This window comes from Azolla caroliniana, unplaced genomic scaffold (genome assembly GCF_043228905.1).
Source record: "Azolla caroliniana isolate FFs.n. ecotype wild unplaced genomic scaffold, voAzoCaro1.0.p SCAF_2, whole genome shotgun sequence".
NCBI classification, from domain to species: domain Eukaryota; kingdom Viridiplantae; phylum Streptophyta; class Polypodiopsida; order Salviniales; family Salviniaceae; genus Azolla; species Azolla caroliniana.
Genome location: NW_028230437.1, coordinates 5,458,735 through 5,484,942, shown reverse-complemented (window position 1 = coordinate 5,484,942; position 26,208 = coordinate 5,458,735). Strand labels below are relative to the sequence as shown.

At 36.9% G+C, this 26,208-nt stretch overlaps 3 protein-coding genes across 5 annotated transcripts in view; 2 read left to right on the top strand and 1 right to left on the bottom strand.

Annotated features, from left to right (window-relative positions):
* Positions 1–4,499: 4,499 nt before the first annotated feature.
* Positions 4,500–9,192, bottom strand: LOC147867206 (uncharacterized). 2 transcript variants are annotated; one of them, XM_087314993.1, is made up of 5 exons: positions 8,701–9,192; positions 8,413–8,658; positions 5,798–7,784; positions 5,451–5,594; positions 4,500–4,963 (listed from the first exon to the last, which is right to left on the bottom strand). In XM_087314993.1, the coding sequence occupies exons 1-5, from the start codon at positions 8,946–8,948 to the stop codon at positions 4,691–4,693; spliced, it is 2,898 nt and encodes a 965-aa protein (XP_087171119.1). In that variant the 5' UTR covers positions 8,949–9,192; the 3' UTR covers positions 4,500–4,690. The 2 variants fall into 2 exon arrangements, with proteins under 2 accessions (XP_087171119.1, XP_087171118.1); XM_087314992.1 differs by having other exon boundaries at positions 8,413–9,192.
* The window catches only part of LOC147867203 (Transducin/WD40 repeat-like superfamily protein), a 28,460-nt gene continuing 10,711 nt past the window's right edge, over positions 8,460–26,208 (top strand). The window contains exon 1 of the mRNA XM_087314997.1: positions 8,460–8,475. The gene's annotated coding sequence lies outside the window, so the exon portion shown is untranslated. The remainder of the gene's footprint in view (positions 8,476–26,208) is intronic.
* LOC147867205 (E3 ubiquitin-protein ligase COP1-like) lies at positions 16,285–24,338 on the top strand. Of its 2 annotated transcripts, none has more exons than XM_087314995.1 (14): positions 16,285–16,534; positions 16,696–16,969; positions 17,564–17,641; positions 17,744–17,899; positions 18,026–18,370; positions 18,917–19,089; positions 19,178–19,243; positions 19,360–19,438; positions 19,520–19,675; positions 19,756–19,854; positions 22,761–22,865; positions 23,115–23,294; positions 23,415–23,525; positions 24,038–24,338. In XM_087314995.1, exons 2-14 carry the CDS (start codon positions 16,697–16,699, stop codon positions 24,203–24,205), a joined length of 1,989 nt encoding a protein of 662 aa, XP_087171121.1. In that variant the 5' UTR covers positions 16,285–16,534; position 16,696; the 3' UTR covers positions 24,206–24,338. The 2 variants fall into 2 exon arrangements, with proteins under 2 accessions (XP_087171121.1, XP_087171122.1); XM_087314996.1 differs by lacking the exon at positions 16,285–16,534 and adding an exon at positions 16,631–16,655.

Genomic DNA, 26,208 nt, shown 5'->3' with positions numbered 1-26,208 from the left:
GAATCAACATTCACAAAGAGCCTAGGCACAACCCTTGGTACAAATAAATGAAGATCAGAGATGGGAACTAGAGTGTTCCTTTCTAACCCTTGCAATGTGCCTTGCCAATTTATCGTGAAAAATAGCATGCATTAATTCTTGGAAAGTGGTAGCCCAACACTAGTAAGGCAAAATGATGAAGCAAGGAATTTGTAATAAAAAATACGTTCCAAGCATAGTCTTCGGCACATGGTTACATTTTGACTCTAGTAACCAAGGGTAAATTGTTTGCAAAACTCCATCGAAAGCTTAGTTCTCCATATTACCCGCAAACGTAACTATGTTGTTAAGAGTTTTCAAAATTACCCTTATCCAAGTTGGGCAATAGAAATGCAAAAGATAAAAATTTCCAGGTTAGAGCTTGGGTTGTCAAAATGACTACAATGCTTGGGTTTTGTAAATTTACCAAAAAGTTCCCTCAATTTTCTTCATCTTGAGCAAAGATTATATATTGCAAGACTTAGGGCTCGAACTTGCTAGTTTCATTCGATCGAGGGGCAAATTACATTATAAAACGATTCCAAAACATAACTGAAATGAATCATTAACTAATTAATCGTTGATTCGACTTATAAGGATATGAGAATAGTTTCTAAAAATCACAAGGTGTATACTACTAGTAAGCTTTGAAAACCAAGAGGGCAACTGTAGCAAATATATTAAACATCAAGAAGCCGGTATATTTATGTTTTTCCCACATTCAAATGATTCATCTTTGTTATTCAAATTGTGTTTCAGTAGGGAAACGATGAAGTTTTCAATCATTTCAATGCAAGTGTTGGGTATATATATGCATGCATACGTACATACATATGAATCCTTTGTGTGTTTATCTAATGATGAATTACTTCGGTTAGCCGAGAACTTAAAATGTTATTAGTTCTGACTCCCATGAAATCTATCGGTATTTGCAGATTATGTGTTTGCATAATCATTTTTTATTTCCAAACGTACAACGTCTTTTCTTGGTTGCTCCTACAACTAATGAACAAAAGAATGTGATTGTTTTTGGTATAATCATGCTTTTATGTATGAACCATAAAAGTTGGACGAAATCCACATATTGTGTGGTTAGAATGTCACACAATTAAAGTTGTGGAGTGAGGCTTCATTTGCATTGCAAAACTTCTTCCATACAAAATTTGATTAAATCAATGATGTTTTTCATCTCTATCATGCTTCTAGATATGAGAAGCATGTAAGGTTGGTTTCAATATCACCTCCTTTGCTTATGAAGGATGGCATATATACCTTTGAGGGTTAACAATTGAAATTCATATGCCTCATGGAGGGGCCGATGTACATTCTGTCCAATGTCTTGGGGTAGTTACATGCTTTTCGCTTCATTGCTTTTTTGTTCTATACCCATAACATTAAGATGATGATGATCCAAAAAAGCTTGCCCTTAAGTACCTCAATTATTGGACATTCTTCTTTGACACGTGTTGTGCGCTCTGTGACACACTTTATTATTTTTATCATATTAATAATATATTACATGTTTGCTAGCTCTTATTAGGTCCAAAATGTGTGATACACCTCAATACCTTCAATCGGGTCTATTCTTATTTGAATCGCCCCTTCATATATCATCATGCTTTTGTGCATGGTAGGTACATTATCAAGGTTATAAGTTGTGATGTATAAAGCTCGTACAAAACAAGGTCAACGTGTATTTACAAGCTTGCTTTAGGATTGGGAAAAGAAAAGGAGGTCAAGGAAATCCCAAAATAACAAAAGATGTCATGTGTTGACTTTACCCATCAAGATCTATGAAGAAGAGAGAGCATTATTCATGGGAATAATTTTATTCAAATTAGTTCCCACATTGGCAAAAATTTCTAGCATGTTAAGGCTACACACATGGTCAAGCCAAATTAAGTGCATAAGGAGAAGAGAGGTAAACCAGAAACAAAACGTGTGTAACGAGAAGGGAGGTAAGCCAAAAAAGTGTGTTCCATGTAATCATAGATGATAGAGTATCCTTTTGGTCACCCTATATTTTTTGAAGGCCAAACCTTGTGTACAACCTAATTTTTCCTTGGATTATAATGTAGAATCATTATCTAACCAAAAGAGGCACAAAAGATAGACACATTCACTCCTCATGTGTGCCCTCTCAATTGATGGATTATCAAACCAAGTGAAAATGATGGTGTTTAGTGCTTTCTGAGAAGGTTGTCGTCAAACCGATACTTTTTTCAAGTGAAATGGAAGCATGATACAATCGATGAGAGCTAAAAAGAAATATAGTGATAAGAATATAGTCATGAAATATATTGATCAATAGAGCATCATATTTCTTTCCCAGGCTTTAGGGCTTTTCAAACAGGACTTCCAAACATAATGGATTACCTCTAGAGAGGCAATCGTAATCAAAATTGGTGTTTCCTAATCAAGACACAACCTTCTTTATAAATAAGTTTTCACATAGATATTATTCGTTGAAACGAATGAACTATGAATATTCAAGCCATCAATATCTTTGATCCACATTGTGCATGGAGATGATACCTCTCTCGCTATTCCAAAAATGAGACAAAAATCAATGTGCGTTCTCTCCTTGAGGTGATCAATACGAAAACAAATTTCTCCGTGTTTCTAGTATTAGGAAAGTGAGGTGGGGACCCCATAGTCAAATCAATGATGAAGTGTTTTTACATGACTCTTCATTCATGCCCAAGGAATGACACAAACAACAACTCCATGCAAAATAATAATTTGAGCATTACAATTGCATGGAAGGGTGGTGAAGAAACTAAGACGCGACGTGCAAACATGGTTCTTTTGTACAACTGTGTGCAACTCCACTGCCTTAAACCACAAACTGGAGATAACCAAAGTCTGACAACTAGCATTTTTCATGAGCATGAGGGTACTCTTTACGAACTCTAATTAAGGAAGAATATACTTTAATTCTCTTAAAACCCCACTGTCTTTTGCATACAAACACATATTTGAAACAACTTAGAACAACGAGACCAAAATGAGAATGAATACATACATGTTCAAAAATGGCTCTACCCACATCAAATCGGGTGGTTCCCCATACATTATGAGATGTGGGACAACCTACACAAACCTCATTAGCACCAATGTTAAGCGTCATGAAGGTTATGTTCATTCACGGACCAAGACCAATAACTTCCACTATTCTATATGCACTAAAGAAGCAAGAAGCAAGGACCTTCTGAACATTTCACCTTTTTGCTAAATTCTTTGTAATGAGTTTCCTTTTGACAATGTATCTAGATGTTCATCTCTATTTGGTTTCATCTATTTTCCTCATGACTTCGACTTTCCACCATCTTCCCAGAGTAAAATCAACATGAATTTCGCATGATACTTCATCATGACATTAGTCCTAATACTTATGATTAAACATTACATATAATTCACCAACCAACAATAATATGTATATCACTTTCATTTTCTCTGCCCAAATTGAATACATAGCTATTGCGATGGTAGCCTGGACATGGAAAGAAATAAATAGCAACCCAAGAACATTTACTTTTCAATCATCATCTTTCATTTTCAAAAAGTTGCTCTACCTTGCCTTTTATCACTAGGTTTTCATGACAAAGTTACCCAACAATTGATCTAAGGTGCCTATTGAACAATTATGTCACCAATGAAGAAAGTGAAGATCCTCGTGCAAACAAGCTTATGCACTAACATGACGTCCTACATTGCCAATCAAATATGCAAAAACCCCAATGAAAAGGTGGACACACCAAGGCTAGTTGTTGCCAAGGAAAGAGTGTGATACAAAGAATTTGGCCTTGATTAGACAAGGTAAAGATACAATTGCTCGAATTGTGAAGGTGTATCCATGTGTGCCATGGTGATCAATAAAAGGGAACGTAAAACATTCCTATACCTCAATAGTTTACGTAGGCCTTACATTGTAATCCTTTTGGATGTCCCTTTACGTTAGGATGCTTAAGGCTTTGATATAGGTCAATGGCTTTGGTTATCAAAGGCGTCATGAATTTCATAACTTGAAGAATTGATGAATAAAGGTGATGTTGAAGGGTGTCGAACTATAAATATCATTGCAGTTTAGGGTTTCATTGGACGGGTTAGAGCCTCAAAAGAACTAAACTCGAGAGAATGGCACTAGGTTTAGTGTTGTCAAGCCATTCTTGAGTGAAAAATGGAGGCCAAAATCACATGCGAACATGGGAATTAGCTTGTGATAAACACGGAATCGAGATGCCGAGATATGAGCAACAGTTACACACACGTACGATATAGTGGTAGAATGCAGAACATCCGTAGAGGCAATATGTTCGTACACAAGTTAGGCATGGGGTCATCATGCATGCAAGTTTAGCACCCCATACCATACATAAAAAGAGCTCACTCCCAAAAGACTTCCCAAATGAGATACCAACAAGTATATGTACAACCAACTGAAATGTGTATTGTAAATGTCAATGTGTATATATATTATGTATTGTTTGGTAGATAGAGATGAGATGACTTCAGGATACATACACACAATGGTATTTGCTCTTTTAAGTGTTTGTTTTGAACAAAGCTTGGCCATTCATTCTTCCATATCCAAGGTAGGTTTCATGGAGGGAATGTATTGAAACATCCTTGAGGCATTTCATCATCAAATCAATCTTCCTGTGAAACACTCCTAGAAGTCACTGTCACTATAGGCTTCCCTAAGGATGGAGATCTCACCCTCTTTTAGCATCAATTCATCATCTAGCTTCTCTGCTAGCTCTTTGAGCTCAGCTATCTCAGAAGCTAGCCTTGTACATTCCTCACCTTTCTCCTCAAATTGCTTCTGGAATTCATCCTTTTGAATGTTGGCCCATGAGAGCTCGTTCCGGAGCTCTTTCAGCTCCCATTCGCTCTCTCGCAGATTCAATTGCAAGAGCTTTACCTCATCATCTCTAATGCCGAGCTGTTATAGTATAATAAGATGTCAAAACATGTGCTATTTCACAACAAAATATAACCCTAAACCCTAAACCATGAACCCTGAACCCTGTTGGATGTCAAAATGTGGCAATTTTTTAAAGTTAAAGTGCAACACAATACCATAAACCCTAAACCCATGTAAAATTTGTGCCTCCTTCAAATTAAGTGCAATCCTAAACCATATTTTAGATATGATAAAATATCTAAAAACCCTATTAGACATTAATACACCGATTACGTCAAAATGTGTATGTTTCAAACCCTAAACCCTACCAGAGGTAAAAAAATGTGTATTTCTCAGCTACAACAACTCTGATATTTAGATGACAGAATGGTGGATTTTAGGGTTCAAAATGCAATCCGTATAGACACAAACCAAAGATGTTCAAATGTTCATTTCCGATTAGAACTACCACTCTAAACCCACATGAATCTAAGATATTGGACCAGCAGATATAACTTATACTTACTTCATGTTCGAGTTGCCACACCCGCCTGTTGGCCAAACACAGCATTCTCTCCATGTTCAGGCTATGATCAACACCTTGTTGATTCCCTTCACTATTTCTCATTTCGCTGCTTGTATTGCAACTGTTGCTTTCACTTCCATCTGTCTGTTAGCCATAAATTCAATATATCAAAACATTGAGCATACACTGGGTTTACACTTGTATTAATTAGGGGGGGAAATTTTTCATCGAACGGGGCTTTAGGGTTGTTTACGATTTAGGTGGGTCTTAGGGTTCTCAATTGTCCTTTGATCTAAAAGGGGTTTTCACATTTATTCTTCAAGGTTTAGGATCTTGGGCTGATTTACCTGAGTATGAAGATTAGATTTTGAATTCGGATCACAGCTAGCAGTAGTACTTAATATAGTTGCTGCTGGTTTAGTGATGGTAGCAAACTCAGCACGCAGAAACCCTATTTCTTTCAAGAGAGATTCTTCTCTCAGAGCTAATCTGATCAGATTTCTATGTAGCTTTCCAATGCCCTGCTCTTTAATTATGTTGCATTGATCGTCATCTGCAGAGCAATTATTCACCAAATCAACCAAATGCTTCCATATTTCTTCAAATGTCAGAGCTTGCTCCTCAGAGGCTCGTTTTAACCACACAAATTCCTTCAATATCTCCTCCTTCTCCAACGCCATAGCCTTATTCTCTTGTCTCAGAACACAGACTTCTTCTTCCTTACACCTCAATTTCATATTGACAGATTCCATGGAAAGCTTCAACTTTTCCATTTCTTCGTCACTCTTTCTGCATTTCGCAACCAATGCTTGCAGAGCAGCTTCATAATCTTCTGTTTGTGACTGTAAAAAGGCTTCTCTTGATCTACATGAAGAAACTTCTCTCTGCATCTTCACCATCTCTTCGGCCATCTCTATGACTCTATCTCTCAGTCTTCTTTCTTCTGTTTTGATTTTCTCTATTCTAGCAGACCATTCCTTACTCCGTTTGATTTCTTGCTCCTTCTCTAAGCAATTTTGGACGTAGCTTTGTTTTCGCTTCTGACGCTGAGGATCGGCTTCAATCTTCGAGTAGTATTCATGTGCTGTGCCTTGATCAACATTTTGATTATATTTAAGTACTACATCTCGATCTGAAACTCTAGCATTTATCTTCTGGTCGTTGGCGATCCAAGCTTTCACTTCAGTGAACAAGTCTTGAGCCAAACGTCCCTTCTCCTTCCAAAGCCTGCTAATTTCACCTTTCAAAGCCAGATACTTCCGCAGAAAAATCTCTTCTTCTTCATCCAAATTTAGCTCTGCAGAATTGTGATCAGTGATCGGGCGACGAGGGAACTTAGAAATAATTCTGTTCAACCCTTTCTTTAATATCTTCCTTTCATCCATCTTCGATCTGCAAGATAAGGTTGGCTTAATAACCTCTGCCGATACAGGCCTAGAATAATTGGAGCCATAATGGAAAGAAGCTGCCTTCCGATCCTTAATCTTACACAGTGATTTATAGTAAATATTACGTCGGGATTCATCTCCGTGGCTTTCTTGTTGAGCGAGGGTACATGAATTAAGACGGAAAGATTGGCACTTGTGACGAATCGGCGGAGATGAAGATGGCTCATCACGCAAGCTATGAACCTGGCTATGATCAAGTTTCTCTGCGACTTCTGATGATTTTTCTGATCCATTTATTGAAGACATGTCTACTCTGATTGCAGAAGGAGAATTCCGAACAGCTGCACTAGTACTGATCTCTGCAGTAGGGCTGATGATCGAGGTTATATCACAATTTCTTTGTTGATCTGAAGTGATATTATAAGCATACGCATCGTTAACTTTTTTATTATGATGACGACGATGAAGTTTTCTTCTTGGTAACAGACACGCAGAGAAATATCTAAACGGAGAATAATGGCACGAACTGAGGAACTTAAAGCCTCCGTGAAGCTTCTTTACACAATTAGGGTAAGGAAGCTTGGTGCAGGAATTAGTGGTAGACATATCCATGGAGAAAAGCGAAGTATGATGGTCAGGACCTAATGGAGATCGAGGATGAGAATCGATGACGAGATCATCATCAAGAATATGGTCCGCGATGGAGCCATTGATATGTCCACGAGAGGAGACGATCTTAATGGAGTCTACGGTCTTGTCTGCACTACTGTTATGGAGAGGTGACATGGGATGATCGAGATGGAGCTTCATGGTTTGGTCTGCACAGGAATTTTTAGCTTCTGTTGCGTTTTCCTTTTGGGTAACAATATAGCTTCGTGAGGGATGGCTATTTGAGGAAGCTTCTGTACTCGAATCTATGGATTCATAGTAGTACTCAACCATGGACCTGCTAAATATAATTGAAGAGAGAAGAAATCATTCTGATCAACAAGGCTTATTTTTTAAGCAAGAAATAGTAATAACAACCAGGAGAAAAAGATTCAAGAAGGAGGAGGAGGAGGAGAAGAAGATTAAAGATGGAGACGATGATTAAGACAGAGACAGTGAAGATTAAGAAGAAGAAACATTGAAGAAGGAGGGGAAGAAGAAGAAGAAGAAGAAGAAATGAATGAATGAAAAAGAAGGATGACCTCTAAAGACAAGGAATCGGCGAGAAAGAAAGAAAGAAAGGAGAGGAGAGGAGAGGAGATTCCGGAACAGAAGAAGGATGGCATGAAATAACTCATCAGAGAAAGAGACCAGAAAAAGACAAAAGGTATCCAGTAAACATATGAGGAACCATGGCTTGAGAGTTGCATAGTCAAGATCATCTACTTACAACTAAATTCTAATCAAATGATGCAGAATACTATCTATGAGCGATTGATGCATGGATACGGAGAGAAAGGAAGAAGATGATGAAGATTTCTCAGAGTTTGACTTGATTACTGTAGAAATAACAATAACGATCAGATGTTTGGATGATAATGATCTAAGAATGACAGAACGAAAGAACAAGAAAGAAAACTACTTACTCAGATGCTTCAAAACTAGTTGATGAAGACAAGGACGATGATGATGATGAAGAAGAAGAATTTGTGATCCCTTCGCATCCTTCCATACCAGAATCCACCGAGAAATCGAAGCTTGAATTACGATCGTGCATTCTGCGATCGTCTCCTCCATATTCTAATTCTCTGAATGATTTCTCTGCAGAGCGAGGATAAGAGGAAGAAATGGGAGAAGTATAATTCTTTTTTAGCGTTACTAAACTGGATATACTCTTGCTCCCCGATTTGAAGAAGATAGGGTGATCGCTGGACATGCAAGAGGCCATGGGATCTTGATTTTCTAGGTCTTCTGTTGAAGCAAAGGGCGCCATTAAAGCGCAGAAAGAAGATTCGTCCAGAGAGACATGTGATCTCTTCAGGGATGATCTCTTGGTCGTGATACGATTATCATCGGCTATGGTGTCTTCCTCCATCAAGGCCTCATTTTTATTATCAGAGAAGGTTATCGTGTGAAGATGAATGGCGTCTGCAGGCCTGAGTGGGAAAACCCTGCGCATCATTATTTAAATATATCGAGAGATTATATAATGATCTCAGAGTGATGAATCAGATGAAATATTTACAATGCTGAATATGTTATGTAATGCTGGTTATGACGAAGTGCTGAAGATTGCAGAGATAAAGGATTAATGGTGAAGCTTGCCATTATAATAAAGCCACGTAAAATCATATAATTCGTATGCGGGGAAGAAATCCTACGGATCCAATAATGATCGTAAGGATTGCTCGACTCGATTAAAGATTAGTAATTGGCAAGGAAAGGAAGATGAAATAGAGTCGCGAATTTCTTAAAGGAATTAGAGGAGGGGGGATCCTAGTTATAGAAGAGGAAAACAAACCCTAATTTTGGCAAGGCAAGAGATAAGATTAAGCGAGGAAGAAAGCAGTAAGTAAAACCTCTGGGAATTAAAGCATGTGATGCAGAGAAGCTATTTGATTAAAAGAGGTCTGCAGAAACCAGAAAGGAAGCTGGAAAATACCGAATGGGTACGGGCTGAGCTGCAGGGCGAGAATGGTCGAGGAAGAAACAAGAAACTGCAGAGAGCGAAAGAGAGGCACAGGAAAAGTGATGAAATCGAAGAAGAAGAAGAACTTGAAGAAGAAGGGGGAGGTAAGGAGCAGAAAATGAAGAAGAGGATATGGTAGAAAGAAGGGATGGGGAAGAGGAAGAAACAGACGATGGAGAGGATGGAGATGATAATAAAGAAGATGAAGAAGAAGAAGAAGAAGAAGAAGCACAGGCGATGGAAGGAGGAGAAGCAGAAACGGGGAAATGAAGAAGACGATGATGATGGTGGAGACAGGCACAGACAAACAGAAAGACAGAAAGACAGACAGAGAGTTCTTCTGATTGAGAAGCTATGGCAGGATGAATGATGGAGAAGCTATGGCACAATAACGTATAAATATAAAGGAAGGATCGGAGCTTTCTGGCTATGGCGGGGGCGGCTGCTGCGCGCGCAGAGACAGACACAGAAGAGAGAGAAACACAAAAACAAATTTTCTGCGTATGAAGCATATGTACCATTCGTGCATTCGCATTCTCCAACATTCGTATAAATTCGAGTATGAAAAACACCCTCGAAGTAATGGTAGATACCATACTTTTGCACTCATTATTTATTATAAGGTAAAATTTTTCGTTGGCAAAAAGTGAAAAGAAAAACACGAATGTTTTAATAACATACGCAATCGTTTCTGGAACGTATGAAACGAATGTTTGGGCTAACGAACGCGAATATTACATACTATGAATTTTTAACAAATAAATAAATAGATTAAAAGAAAATAAAAAACGAAATAATAGACCCCCAAAAAAAAAAACCGAAATAAAAAATAATTTTCGAATAACAGTTATTTCTGTACTGTTTTTTTGGGGGGTTTAACAGTATAAGAGAAATTGGAAAGAATCCCAACGGACGGCGTAGATTAATCTGGCCGTGCCTTGGGATCACCTGTTTTGGACGGTGAGGATCCATCCGATTCCTCCTAATTGCTTCTTGAATGCAGTTCTCCCCGCACGCACGAAACACAATAATAACAAAATCATCCGATTAATCCAATTAAGTCGCTAATTAATTACTGCCCATTAATTCAACCCCCCCCCCCCTGAAACTAAATATTAATAATAATAAAAGCCAACATAAAAATATGAAAAATCTATTTAATTAAAGGCCCATTTATCCACTCCCTCTTCCTAATCTTATTTCTTCCTATCCATTTTTTATTCCCTTTTTTTTTAATTACTTCCTGCTCACTTATCTCCATTTTATTTATTTCTATTTTTATTTTTCCCTACCCCAATTTATTCCCTTTTTTAATTTATTTCCTATTTATTTATCTCCACTTTTATTCCTGTAATTTTTATTTTTCCAACCCCAATTTATTGCCTTTTTTAATTATTTCTTATTTATTTTATTCCTCTTTTTTTATTTTTCCCTGCCCCATTTTATTCCCCTTTTTTTAAGTACTTCTGTTTATTTATGTAATCTCCATTTTTATTCCACTTATTTGTTTTTTTTTTTCGTCTCTCTTTGTTTTCTTTATCTTCTTCTTCTTCTTCTTTGTTTTTGCTGTTTATCCATTTTTTTTCGTTTTTTTTTTTCTCCCTTTATTTATTTATTTTTGCTCTTTTCCTTCGCTCTTTAATTTGCTAAATCCACATTTTCCTTTTTTGCTCTTATTTTCCTATTTATCTACTTTTATAGATAGACCTAAGCACGTGTGCATGTGTGTCTGCTCCTTCCTACCTTGTAACAACTACTGTTATAGCAGGGAGGGTTGGTTTTGAACCTGTGAACCTCCACACCCTCACCAACCATCCAGGAGAGAGGGAGAGATATATATGAAGAAGACATCGTCATTATAAGATCATTTACGATTTACTGATTGGAGTGTCGATTGGCCAACATATAGAGATATTTAATGGCGATTAGGACAGCAAGATCTATGTGTCGGTATATCCAAGAGGGTGTATTGGCATAGTAGTACTTAGAATAAGTTTACAGGGTTCCTCGATTTTGCACATCTGGATGGTGGATCACGAAAGCTTGATCGGACATTAGTTGGGGGATAGGAATAGGAAGCCTTGCCAAAATCTCGAGCAAATGAATGTTGTATTGTAGAGACATGTGTGGATGGAGGTGCAAGCTATAAATGTGTGGGTATTCCAATCGCATATATTTGGGCAAAACTGTGTGATTGAAGCGAGTTAGCAATCTTGATTAACATTGAGAGCTAAGGTATTCATTCTTAGGAAGTATTGTGGTTGGGGCCTTGCATACAGGAGATGCCTTAAGCCACGAGGAAAATGTTTCTTTTGCGGCTTTCCCAAAGTGGAGATACACCATACATCAATCAGTTTCATATCAAGTGTTACGGGCATGACCACAAATTATCTCGTGGTAAGTTTGTACCGTAGTATTCTATACACGTAGATAAATTATGGCCATGCCCATAACATCAAGTGTGTTCTTAAGTCCTAAAACCCTGCCCATGGAAGGTATGAGACATCATTAGTTACGTCCATAGTTGAGAAGTTGAGCCACAACAAGTGCAAACGTGAATCTTAGTATGTGATGCATGTTGTCCCCAAATTGCTTCAACTTGGTAACCCGTGGATTACTCACGCCCATTGTCATGGACCCCCACCACCACCCCAACACACATGCACGCCAAACAAAGCTCCAACATATGTCCCTTTTCCATTGTGCCCACGTTCACAAGGTCATCATGGAGATCTTTGTTGTCCATATAGTCATTCAATGATAACTCATCTCAATCAATCATGTCATCATTCAACAATAGTTGATCTCAAATCATTCATGTGAACATTTAACATGTTTGTACTTAAGCTAATGGAACTAAAATGATGGCATCCCGTGTATTGCAACAAGACATGAATCTAATGCATGGTTTCAACCTCGAAATATCAATTCAATGTTGGGAGTCTTACGCTTTCCCTACACACATAACATTATAAAGACTTTGTATTAGAGTATATAAATTGTGTTTGTGTTTCTTTTTCTTCAACGTCTAGTTCCCAATATGGGTTAGTGCCTCGATTTTAGCCACGATCTACATATTGGACAATGCTGAAAGTTTTCAATGGTCCAACATTGTTGTGACTAAATAATCAATAAAAGAGACTTATTCAAAGTACAAAACGTTTAAGAGCTTAAAGGGGACCAACAAAGCTTTGGACCAAGTTCTTGACAATAAAAGGTACCTAAGGAATTTGCACCCAATTAAGTGCCAAAGTTCCTAAAACAAAACCTAAGACTTTGACAAGCCTCTAAAAGCCCCAAGATCAAACATTTATTTAATAAGTATGCAGTGGACTCCATTGAGTAAATTTTCTCTTGTTTGAAAACATAATTCACTTCCCAAAAGACTAATTCAAAACCTATTGAGGTGATAGGCTTGTTGATCTTGAACATTATCCCATTTCAAATTCACTAACTCATTTTAGAATTATGAGGTGATAGGCTTGTTGATCTTGAACATTCAAGAATGGGTGTCTTAATTTGTCAAAACTTTGTTGGTGCACCGTGCTTGAACTTGGTTCCTTTTAATATCAAACAACTTTGTTGGCTCTTATCATTCACAATCCAAGCATTACCCTTCTCCTTCAAGAACCATCATTTCGACATGTGATGGAACGATGCACCCACATCATGAACACCATCTTTCATCAAAATTGAAAAGATGGTTATTCTTATAAGCATCATAGATGTACTATGACATTAGTAAGATACACAATTGGATTATCGTATGAGGAAAATTCTAGGGTCACGAAAAGAAGTTAATTTTCATCTCACGAAACTTTTGGAACTACCTTTTCATGTGATTCATCAACATTTTGACAGACCTAGAAACCTCAATGCAATCCCCTACATTTAGATCATTTTGAAGATCTAGTATTAATGATTCTTTTTTTTAACTTGGACAATAAAAATTCTAGATGGTTATCACAAGTTAAAAGAGGCTTGGGGACATCTCCAAAGAACTATGATGATATGAAAAGTGTAGGTGGAGCTTCATAAGAAAATTGAAGAAGATGCTTTGTGGCTCGGAGATTGTTATAACATTCCATTCCACAACATCAAATTCTATTCCCAGCAATGTCGTCTCTCTCTAGTGGCACATAAAAGGATAGCGAGAAATATTTTGCTCAATAGAGTTTCTCAAAGCACAGAATAACATACGAATGGTCAAATTGAAAAGGAAATTCCTAGCAATATGTATGATGGTTATGCTAAATTTGTTGGTGATATAACAACGAGAAATGTACTTGATGTCGATGCTTCACTACCCACACTATCCACACATCAGGAAATGTATAAGATGTTGATGCTTCTCTACCAATCTTACAACCTACATTTGTCTAGTCATGTAGCATACTTTTATGTATCAACCTTCATGTTGTTAACATGTATTCCCTAACACACTTTATCTTGGGGCTTCATTATTTTTGTTTAAGTGTCTCGTTTCTTGCTAAAACATCTGAGAATATCAGCTCTTACGAAACTATTGAAATCTAGAATTAAAGCTTGCTACTATGTTATTTCCCTTGATTTTATATGTTAGTCTATCTGCCATCGTGTTATGGCATTCTCATTTGATGTTTCAATTGCGAGATGCTATGAAACAAGCATTGTTTTGGATATTCCATATTACAATTAACCCGAACTTACCTATAATGTTTGTTACGTCATTTTGCATGATGTGTATGCCAAATGTTACATTACCTCACATACCATGTGATGATGAACTGATATAAGATATATTATGGTTTGACCTTGCAATGTAAGTGTGGGGCTTGAATATATTTTTATTGCAATTGTTGTATGAATCAGTTCATGCTATTTTTGTGGCCATGATGGGGCCAGTGTTGAGGACATTATTCACTTTAGCACCAAAATCATATTTGGTTGTATTGCATTGCATGAACGTCACTTGCTCATGTTGACTAATTGTCACAAGATCAACATCATTGCCCTCACTTCCTTGCATGTTTTGTGAAATGTTTGTTATCTTCTCCCATGTTACAAGTATTCTTCACCTATTGTAGTAGTGTCTCAATGCCCATATTTTGCTAGTCTCTTGTATATTGACACCATTGTTGCCCCGATTCCATTCAATTGAATCTCAAACAATGTCCTTAAATATCTTCAATTTATTTTCTTCCATACACTCACAATTGCCCAAAATGTTCTAATTTTGCTTGCTCTTTTGTAGGCTTTTAAGTTTTAAATGTAAAATTAAATATTAAACTAGCATGCCAAGTTTGCTCTCTATGTTAAACCATGAAACCACTAAGAAACAATTACATACATTGCTAAGAAAGCATGAAAAATGCAAAGGTGGTATCCTAGGAAAATTATGCATATGATTCTATTTTGTTGATCGAGTATGAGCTACCTAAGGGTGGATGAGTATGTGTGTCATCAATACGATTGGAACATTTGTTTCATCAAGGATCAGGTACCTACTACCGAAGGGTGGATGAGTATGTGTACCATCAAATAATGACACTAACACCATCATTTAATCTTTTTATGAGTACTATGAAAGTCCATGCACATGTCATCCTAGAGTAAACTCGAATTACATACATCGTGGACAATAAACACAATCAAACGGCTCGGGTGTCAAACCAATCAACTCTCACAAGCGGTGAACTAACGCGATTGAATGACATTATAAACTAAAATATCTCATGGCTTGACATGTGAGCGCAATCAAATTGATCACTGAGCCATGCCAATATACTTAAGGGAGCAACAAATCCTGTGGCCAACTTCACGAGCAAACAACACAAGCACAAGTTTGATGGCCACGGATCTCAAGGACCAATGCAATGGGGCAATGTGAATACGGCCATTATATTCTCATATTTGATAGGGATGACAACAATTAAGGCTTTACGGTGGGCAAGTATTGATAAGCCGTGGTCCACTCAGTATTCCTTGTTCCTCATGTGTTCAATACTTGGTTGTCTCATGGTAAGAAGCACTTTTTGTTACATGTTTGTACTGAAACCATCACCTAGTAGAGAGCATTGTAATTCTTTGTAAAAAAGAGTTACTTATGCCAACGTCGTTATTACATAGGCTTGGAAAGGAGAGATTGTGCTTTGAGTTTAATCGATTGTTTCGTTGGGGGTCAAAGAGGCAAGTAGGAGATAAGTTGAGGCTTGATCTCAAAGAATTTTTGGAGTTTGTCGAGGCGCAACAATTAACACCCATCCTGCCCAATTATGGGTTTGTCTGGAAACAACTACAAAATAATAGAAACAAAAGATCGACCAGTGGGTTGATTGGCGTTTGTTTATGGGGGGGCCAAATACCATTTTTACAAGTTACTACTAATATCTTGTATCATTCTCTCTGTTGAGCCTTTCCGAAGGCGCAATCATCCGAGGGCTGGACAAAGAATGGAAACGTACACATAACTCTAATTATGGGCCGTGGCCGATCTTAAAACGGAGTCGGAGTTCCGAATTGCCGCTCGTAGCGAAGGTTCTTCCATTTGGAGAGAGTGTTTCGATTAGGGGGGGGGGGTGTTCGAGTTTGGGGATTAGTTCTAAAAAAGAAGAAGCCTTCTTCATTAGGAGAGTTTTGATTAGGGGTTTGCTTTTAGGGTTAGGTCAAGAAATGGATGTGGATTAATATATGTATGTATGTATGTTCATAATTGTGTGTTGTGTGTTTTTCACCATTCATTCTATTATTGATTGATTCTACGTGTATATGTCTACATACATACATATATTTCTCTCATTTTGTTATGTATAATGTATGTATGCATTTCATTCCCTCTTCCAATTTGCTTTGTGTGGTCTGTTTGATTGAAACGTGTGGTGACAACAATGGCCGCGAAGCCTCCTCCTCACCCATGGCTGCTGCTCCTTCGTGTCCCTGTCACAGTTCATCTTTGCATACCATACCAAATCCCCCCCATTTACGTACACAACCCAAAAACCCTAATTGCAGATTGCTTCACCCTGCTCCCCCTAATCCCATTCCTTCTTACCTCTCCACAAATGTTCTGATTCAATTCCAGAAAGAGCCCAGATTCTCATGTAAATCCCTCCCTTCAATCTGATTATGAATATACATATGCCCACAATATTTGGGCATTTTTTTATTTTTCCAAATTCTTCTTGTTGTTCAGAATGAGGTTTCTAATTTTAACAAAAATAGGTGTTTTTTTCCTGTTTTTTTGGGGGTTTCATCATCCCAGCATGGATCCTTCTGGTGAAGAAACTTCAGCAGGAATCCATGTTCCTTCAGTATCAGCTGTGAGACAGATTCCATCGAACTTGAAGCAAGAACTTGACAAAGATATAACATGTCCCATTTGCTTTCAGACTATGAAAGATGCTTTTTCTACTTCATGTGGTCATAACTTCTGCTATATGTGCATCATGACCCACCTCAACAATAAGAAGAATTGCCCATGGTGTGGACTCTATCTAACTTCTGCTCAGGTCTTTCCAAACTTTCTTCTCAATAAGGTATGCGATTCCTTTACTCAACAATTTATATGATGTTTCCTTAATGACTCACGAGTAATATGGTGTGATTCCTGAGCTCAACAAGTTGTATGATATTTGAAAAAAAAAGTTATATGATATATTTTTGTAACAAGTTATATGATATGATTCCTCAACTAACAAGCTCTATGATGAGATTCCTTACTTTATGAAATAACTGCTTAATTATTTATGTAATTTGGTTTCTTTATTCTTTATTAACATATTCTTTTCTTCTTTCTTTCATTAACATTATATAATTGGGGATCTTGTCTCTCTATATTTTGGCTCAAGATAATCTTCCTCAGTGTAAATGCAAAGGAAAAAAATAATTCATGTGATTTTCCTGTCCATTTTAAATTCGAATTGAAGAGTGAAGAGCTTCTCATTGTAATTCAAGAACAGTGGTGGGCATTCTAAGGACGTTATGAAATGCGTTAACTTACAAAAAAAATGTTCCTATGAAAAAACAATGCCCTAATGTGAAACAGAAGCATGCATCTCCTCTTTAGTTCCACTTTGTTGCTTTAAGTTTTGTGTGTTGCTTTAATAAGTCTTCATATTTTGAAATGGCAGCTTCTGAAGAAGGCTTCAGCTTCCCAACTTGTAATCAGTGCATCGCCTTTGGAGCATTTAAAGCTATATCTTCAAGAGGTTTGCATTTGAGATACACTAGTCCTTATTGGGTGTGTGGATGATGTGGATGATAAGGTGTAGTGTGCTATAATATTCATGACATTATGATCTCCATCGCAGGGAGCTGATGTTTCCGTGAAGGAGCTGGATTCTCTGCTCTCTCTTCTGGCTGAGAAGAAAAGAAAAGTTGAGCAAGAAGAGGCAGAGTTGAACATGGAAATCCTTCTTAAGTTCTTGCAGAAGCTTCACCAACATAAACAAGAAGAGTTGAATGAGGTTAGACTGGTTCTAAAGATGTACTAGCTGAAGTTGTAGTAGACAGTGTATAGAATTCAATGCATGTAACAGAAGTTAGAAGTAATGGGCATACTTACCATTCTCACCAGGTTTTGATTTTTCCAGTTGCAAGCTGATCTACAGCTGATAAAAGAAGATGTTATGACGATAGAGAAGAAAAGACAAGAACTCATAAGAGCTAGGGAAAGATATTCTGTAAAGCTACACATGATTTTAAATGCATCAAATCCTATGGCAGCTCATGACAGAGGAGGAGATGAAACTGAAGTTAAAAATGAGCCAGGAACTGCTTCTAGTAAAGAAGAGCTCAGAGAAACAATACCACTGATGAGCAATCATAAGAGGAATATGCTATTTGGTGCTGGATCGGTAGATTCTTCTTCCAAATCCGAAGAGCCCATTGCATCGCATGGCACATCGATCACAAAGAAGAAAAAGGTTTTAGCCCAGGTATGTTCTAAGTAGTGTGAACTAATTATTATTTTCAAGTGCTGAGGCTTCTGTCCACAATTCTAGTTCAGATCTTGGAATGTATTTGTTAATTGTAATGAAATTTCAAAATTGGTTCGAATGATAAATTCTGTGAATTCATTAATGTATTGCATGTTTGGCCAACCATTTCAATGACCTGAACATGTGCACTCCTACTAAGAAGCTCACCACCAAAGATGATATTTTGTGTAACTAGCTAGAGTGAGCATTATGCAATAACATTATAAGGGGCATTTATATCCATTCTTTTCCCAAGTAGGACTGGGTTCTTGAATATTTCTCTATGGTTGGATCATACAGGACAAGTAGACGTACTTCTATGGTCTATTTAACTTTATGCTGTTTAACTTCTTTCAAGAATTCAGATCTAAGACAGCTCTGTCAATGGCAAACTATACTTCCCAGAAGTACTCCTACCTTCTATACACTCATCATAGTATTTGCTTGTCTAAAATCTTTTGACCTTTTTGTTTGCTTCCCTGAGTTTCTGATGTTTTGTTCCAGTTTGAAGACCTACAAGAATGCTACTTGCTAAACAGGAGACAGTTAGTATCTCAGCAAAAATCAGGACAACTAGATTTGAATCACAAGAAAGATAAATACATTAGTAACAAAGGTATTGGAAATGTAGGACTTGAAGATTTCCAAAGTATTCTAAATGCTTTCACACGCTACAGGTTTGTGCCTATTTTTCACTTGTCATGTTTTCTGCTGGATACAATGAATACTCTTAGTTTATGACTCAAAAACGTGCAATATTTACAGCCGTGTACGTGTGATAGCAGAAGTTCGCCAAGGTGATCTATTTCATTCTTCCAATGTTGTTTCCAGGTAAAACTTCAAATCTTCATTCTTTTAAAAATTAGAACCATAACAGGAACATTTGCAATGTACATGCAAAATCACACCATTTTGCTGCGTTACTCTGATCTTTTAGTGGATTACAGCATCGAATTTGACCGAGATGATAAGCTGTTTGCAACTGCTGGTGTTTCAAGGTGTATAAAAATCTTCGAATTCTCTACGGTGTGTAAGTAGGTGGCATATCATGTATTTGGATCAAATCGTGTAATGGGCATTGAATATTTCTTCAACATTTCTGAACAGGTGGTAAATGTGCCGGCAGATGTACATTTTCCAGTTGTTGAGATGCCAACAAGATCAAGGCTCAATTGTCTGAGCTGGAATGCACAGATCAAGAATCAAATAGCTAGTAGTGATTATGAGGGCATTGTGACTGTGTGGGATGTAAATACACGACAGGTGGTTTGCCAGATCACAGAAGATTTGTGAGTATTTGCGTGTTATGGAATGCCATCTTGATTTCTATTGGAATAATCCAGAGCATCATGGAATATGAAGAACATGAGAAACGTGCTTGGAGTGTGGACTTTTCACAAACAGATCCATCAATGCTGGTATCAGGGAGTGATGATTGCAAGGTATGAGTGGATTTTTTCAACCTTTGTCCTTCCTATGTATGTCATTAAAAAACATTCCCACTCACAGATCATTATGTGTATGTTAGCTTATGTAGCTTAATATGCTATATGTACATATCATATCAAGAGATGTACGTGTATGAGTGAGATACAACATTTCTTTAATGTCAGGAGAAATGACCCTGAACTATGAACGTAAAAGGCTTTTTCAATGCACATGAAAATCTAATGTTCTTGCATTTACTAAGGTATTCATAAACAAAGCATACTTCAAATGTAAATTTAAATAAAGAAAGACCGAAATTTGTTCATGCATGCTCCACAATACTCATATTTATAAGTCAAGAAAATAAAGTCTCTTCCTAGTGTGTGATACACTTCTTTTGATAGGATCACAAATGAGTAGTGGTGTCTACAAATACTGTCATGGTTCCTGTGTCTAACCAATACACAAACAACTTGAGTAGAGGATGGAGAATAACAGAATACATTTCCTAGGAAAATGGATTAGGAAAGTCTCCATTTGCGTCTATCTTAGCTGATGCCCTCAAAATCAACTTCAAATTAGTGCAACACCGATGAATATATCTTGTCATTCATTTACCTTTGAGCATAAAAAGGAAAATGGGGAAAGGTTTTTTTCCATGTTTGCAAGAAAAGCAAAATGCTGACCCAGGAGAGCAGTATATTGTTTAGAGCATAGAACGTAATATTCGTGTTCGTGCAAGCATTCCAACGTTTGGAAACGAACACGTTTGAAATGGGAAAAATATGTGCTCCTGTTTTTTTTCTTTTTTCCATTTGTTATCATTACAATTTAGCTCACCCTAGTGGTAAGGAGTCATGCTATTGTTGTCTATGTCTTGGGTTCGATTCCCAATTTTCTCTTCTCTCTCTTTCATTAGTATCATGTTATAGCAAAATTTTATGTTAGTGTTATAATAGTTTTTTTCTTTTAATTTTTTATTATTACAACTAAGCACAACCTAGTGGTAAGTTGTTGTGGTACTATTACTTGTGTCTTGGGTTCAATTCCCAACTTTCTCATATCCTCTTGTTAGTGTCATGGCAAAATTTTATGTTAGTGTCATGTTTTTTTTTCCTTCTTTTTCTTTCTTTCTTTGTTATTAGAAATTAGCACACCCGAGTGGTAAGTTGTTATGCTACTACTGCCTATGTCATGTTTTCTTCATATTCTCGAATATACGTTTTATGAGTTTTTGAACGTTTGATTATAATTTATAATGACATATTTTGATTCAATCTCTATAGTTCATACTCATTTTTTTGTAAAGTTCGAAACTGAGGATGATAGAGATGTCTTGATTCGCATCCCAAAAGTATGCATGTGATACAATGCAAATATTGCAACCATACTTATGTTAGTGGTTCACAATGGATTAGAGTCCACTTATTAGGATTGAGAGTGAATCAATATATAATATAGACCCTAGTCAATCCAATCCAACTTTGAGATGATTTACCATACACGTTTGATTGAATCATTCTCGAATGCGAATGCACATATGATACGTATGGTTCATTCTATGGTTTAGAGGTTTCTGTATGGAGGTTAATGTTAACAATGTCTTGTCTCAGAGATTGTTTCAAGACATGATATTGTAGATGATCAATGTGGAAACTTAGTCTGGCAGGCTACAGCAGGCTGTCAACATGCATCACGTGTCGAATATATAGAACAAGGTAGCTGGTGGAAAGCTCCAAATTATGTTTATCAAACTTCCCAATCTCTTTTGATGAATTAAGAAAAAACTTGCATTCAATGTGGGGGATTAGTAAAATGTTCAAAACTAGCCTCTCAAATCAAAAGAGCAACTTTAAAGTTATGCCACTTTTGAGAAGCAAGGTTTTTATCACTAATTCTATAGGTAAACTCAAATAGTTCTTGTTTGAGATTTGGAACATGATATAATATAATTGCAAGATGAAGAATATCATTGATGTAAAACATAGTGAAGTATCATACAACTTGGCTTATGTTTTCAAATTGATTGGAACACCATAAGAAGCCCTCACACTTGGTTGTGTGGCATATAATAAGCAGCTCAGAAATATTCTTGCTCCTACTTACATTATTGTTAACTTTTTAAAGAGTCATTTCCTAGTATGCCTTGTATTGTCATGTTTGGACGTTGGGCATGAAGAGACCTACTTCTTTTGAACCTCAATGTAAGGCGAAAACCCACAAAACAACACAATGAGAAATGTTCACGTGTCAAGAAGACACTAAAGTTCTTAGAAGCACTCAAGTGAAGAATGTAGGTTTGAAGTGGGATGTCCCTAAGTTGTAGACACATTTCTCATGTTGAGAAGACACTAAAGTTCTTAGAAGCACTCAAAGTGAAGAACGTCGGTTTGAAGTGGGATGTCTCTGAGTTATAGACACATTTCTCAGTGTCGAGAAGACAGTAAAGTTCTTAGAAGCACTCAAAGTGAAGAACGTCGGTTTGAAGTGGGATGTCCCTAAGTTATAGACACATTTCTTAGTGTCGAGAAGACAGTAAAGTTCTTAGAAGCATTCAAAGTGAAGAACGTCGGTTTGAAGTGGGATGTCCCTAAGTTATAGACACATTTCTCAGTGTCGAGAAGACAGTAAAGTTCTTAGAAGCACTCAAAGTGAAGAACGTCGGTTTGAAGTGGGATGTCCCTAAGTTGTAGACAACTTATTGTCAACACATCTCACTTGATGTAAGTTAATCACCTTGTGTACATATGTAGTGTGTAAAAAATGTCATCTATTTTTGTATTGCTCTGATGTACCTCCATAGACATGAATACCCTGTTTAAAACCATAAGTCTCAAATGTTATGTGCGTCAAGAAACATCGAATTCATATGAAACTATGTTTTTGTTTCATCTCTGACCCAGCGAAATTTGCTATACAGGTAAAAGTCTGGTGCACAAGGCAGGAATCAAGTGTGATTGATATTGATATGAGGGCTAATATATGCTGTGTCAAGTATAACCCCAGATCAAGTAATTACTTGGCGGTATGTTACATCCTTGGCACATCATAATAAAGGAGAAAGACTGTAAAATATCTCATTAACTTTCTGGGTATTTATCAGAATGCTCGTATGTTTTCATAAACTACCAGAATATCACTGTATTAGTAATTTTTATATTACATGGACTAATTTTTGGGTAATTGTTGTGGTAGTTGGGTGTATTGCCTAGAAGTAACAGGTTTGTATGACTGATCGATTGATTCTTACAAGAATTATATGTGTTATATTTAGGTTGGCTCAGCTGATCATCGTATTCATTACTATGATTTGCGGAATACTCATGCCCCATTGCATGTATTTACCGGACACAGGAAAGCGGTTTCATATGTTAAATTCCTCTCGTCAACAGAGCTTGCTTCGGCATCTACTGATAGCACTCTTTGCCTCTGGGATGTGAAAGAGAATACACATGTATGGTTTTGTTTTTCTAATTTCAGAAACCAACTCAAAAGTGTGGCGTATTGATTTTAAGTGTTGGAGAGATTTTATGGTTTTTAACTTATTTTGCTTTGGTTTTATTTTCTTTAAAAGGTGCGAACATTTAAAGGCCACAGGAATGAAAAGCACTTTGTTGGGCTTTCGGTGAACGGAGATTATATTGCAAGCGGCAGTGAAACAAATGAAGTGTGTGTGTATCACAAGGTATGCAGCATATATGTAAATAGTTTTTCGGGGAAAGCACCAAATACAAGAATGCTCTGGGTTTTCAAAAAGTACCCGAATAGCTCCCTTAACCTCTTTGTAGGAGTACATTCACAACTGAATAGGGGCATTTGGGTGATTTTTCTAAATCGGGGGCATGTCAGTAAACATCCAAAAGGAGGGTTGAGAAAGAAAGAAAGAAAGAAAGAAAGAAATATTAACGTCTTCTAAGACCAAAATTGGCCCATGAGACAATTGGTTTACAACAAAATGGGGTGTTTACCCAATCATTGAAAATAAAAATAAAATAAAAATGAGAGTATTTTCTGTTATTTGCTTTTGCACCTAGTAATAGGGGGTTTGGTTTGATTGCCATTTATGGCCAATCAAGGGAGGGTTGAGAGTTCAGAACACTATAGCATTTGGCTTATAGAGCAATGGCTCAAATATGACTGGGCCAAATCACAATCTATCAGTTTTAACAAAAAACTTGTATAAACCAAAATACACAGGCGATTTCGAATCCAGCTGCAAGGTATAGGTTTCGATCCTCGGATTTCGATGACAGCGATGAAGACACGCCTCATTTCATTTGTGCAGTTTGTTGGAAGAGTGAAAGTCCAACCATGCTTGCGGCTAATAGTAAAGGAACCATCAAGGTCCTTGTTCTTGCACCTTGATTCTCTCCAGAGCTTGTTGTTCGTACTAAAGTTTCCACCAATTTTTGAGGGGATTCGCCCAATGATGACAAATATTTGGATATATATTCAACAATGTACTATATATAAATATACACGTTAAGCCATTGCTTCACTCTGAGGGTTTGCTACGTGAAGATGGAGCCACATCATTATTTTAAGATGGTATGGCACTGCATCAATGTTCCTTCACATCTTTCAATCAGAACATATGGAAGACACGACCATTTAGTTGTTTCTCCTTTTTCAATTATAATTTATAATATATTCAAGGCCCATTTGTCTTCTCTCTCACTTTCTTATAAGAGAGTGAACACATGTTGAGGAAAGCCTTTGTATTGGGGCATGGTATAGGATGACTATAACTCGCTCCTTATTTAAAGGGGAAAATTTTGAGAAACGGTACTTTATCAAAGCATTAAAGAATGCTATCAAAACTGTTATAACCATTGATCTATGAATATCTGACCAACTTGTGCTTTTCTTTATAATCATCCATGAACAATTACATGAGCATGACATGTGAAATATGATGAATATGGATTTGTTCTTTTGCCAAGCAACTCATGGTGAGCCATCAACTTAACCTCACAACTTGTTCTTAATCTCATAACCCTTTAGCTCATTTCTACCCATATAATTGGTAACCAAAACCATAATACACCATGTGTTTAAAAACATAATGAATGGGTAAAGTAGGATGGCATCGCCATGGGGATGCAATGATCATGATTCACACAATAGAACAATGCCCAATCTTGAAGTTATCATATATATATATATATTCATAAATCGATTGCATTATTTGCCCACACGTTATATTTAAACTCAATTGGAAAATTATTGGCCATTCTTTGTTGGGGATGTACAATTAAGGGTGCTCAAAAAATTGAAGCAATAGTTTCATTTACTATAGTTGATTAAGTATTGGAATTTGACATGTTTGTTTGATGTGTGGTTGCACTCATAAGTAAACAATCAACACAACTTATGGAGAATAGAAATGATGGGAAGTAGGAATTATACAATAGTATATGGAAATTGGTGTAGTAAATCACCCCAAAAGGAGTATCAACCGCTTAGCTCTCACATATGATTAATTGATCAACGTAACTAGTATATTCGAATTTGGGAATTTTATAAATTTGAAAAGGAAGTGTGTTTGGTAAATCACCCTAGCATGCATGGAGTATCAATCTCCCTATATGAACTCCCAACTAAGTAATCTAATTGAAATAATGGGCTTCTTGAATGAACATTGTTCTTGGATGTGCCGAACATGAATAAGATTGGCTAGAAAGATTATTTATCTTTACCAAGAAAGATTGGCTACAATCATTCGACATGGCTATACAATATTATTTGTTGTAATATTGGATTATCTTGTATATTGCCCATTTTAATTTTAATACCAATGGAGGATAGTTTTTTATGAAAAACAAAAAAACTAAGTAATCTAAACCCTCCCTATAGAACACTATGGGATAAATCATCATTCAATAGTAGAAAACAAATGATACCTTGTATCATTGAAACTCCATGAGTTTTTCCTTCTTTTGTTTTTATGTTCGTGAGTTTTTATTATTGATGGGTTTAACCATTGATCATCAATAATTTTATCAAAATCTACCTCATATATTCTAATTTACCTATGGAATGGCATGACTGCTGCTTCGCTCAGTTTGCTTCGTCCTTCTTCCCGGCTAGGCTATCAAGAATGATCAGCCAAAATTCAATATTCTTCTCCTTCGGGTGCCCTTTTCCCGTCCTACACGGATTCTGGTCGACGCTGAGTAGTGGACGGCCTCGACATGTCGTGCCTTTGCCTCCTCCATTAGCCTCTTCATCCCGCCACATCCGGTGTTCATTTCCAGGAGCCTCCACCACTCACTAACATGCACCCGGTTGTTCCACATGTACACTACATTATTCTTTAGTGCCTCTGCAAAGTCGGCGCATTCCTTCCATATGTGGCACATGTTGTC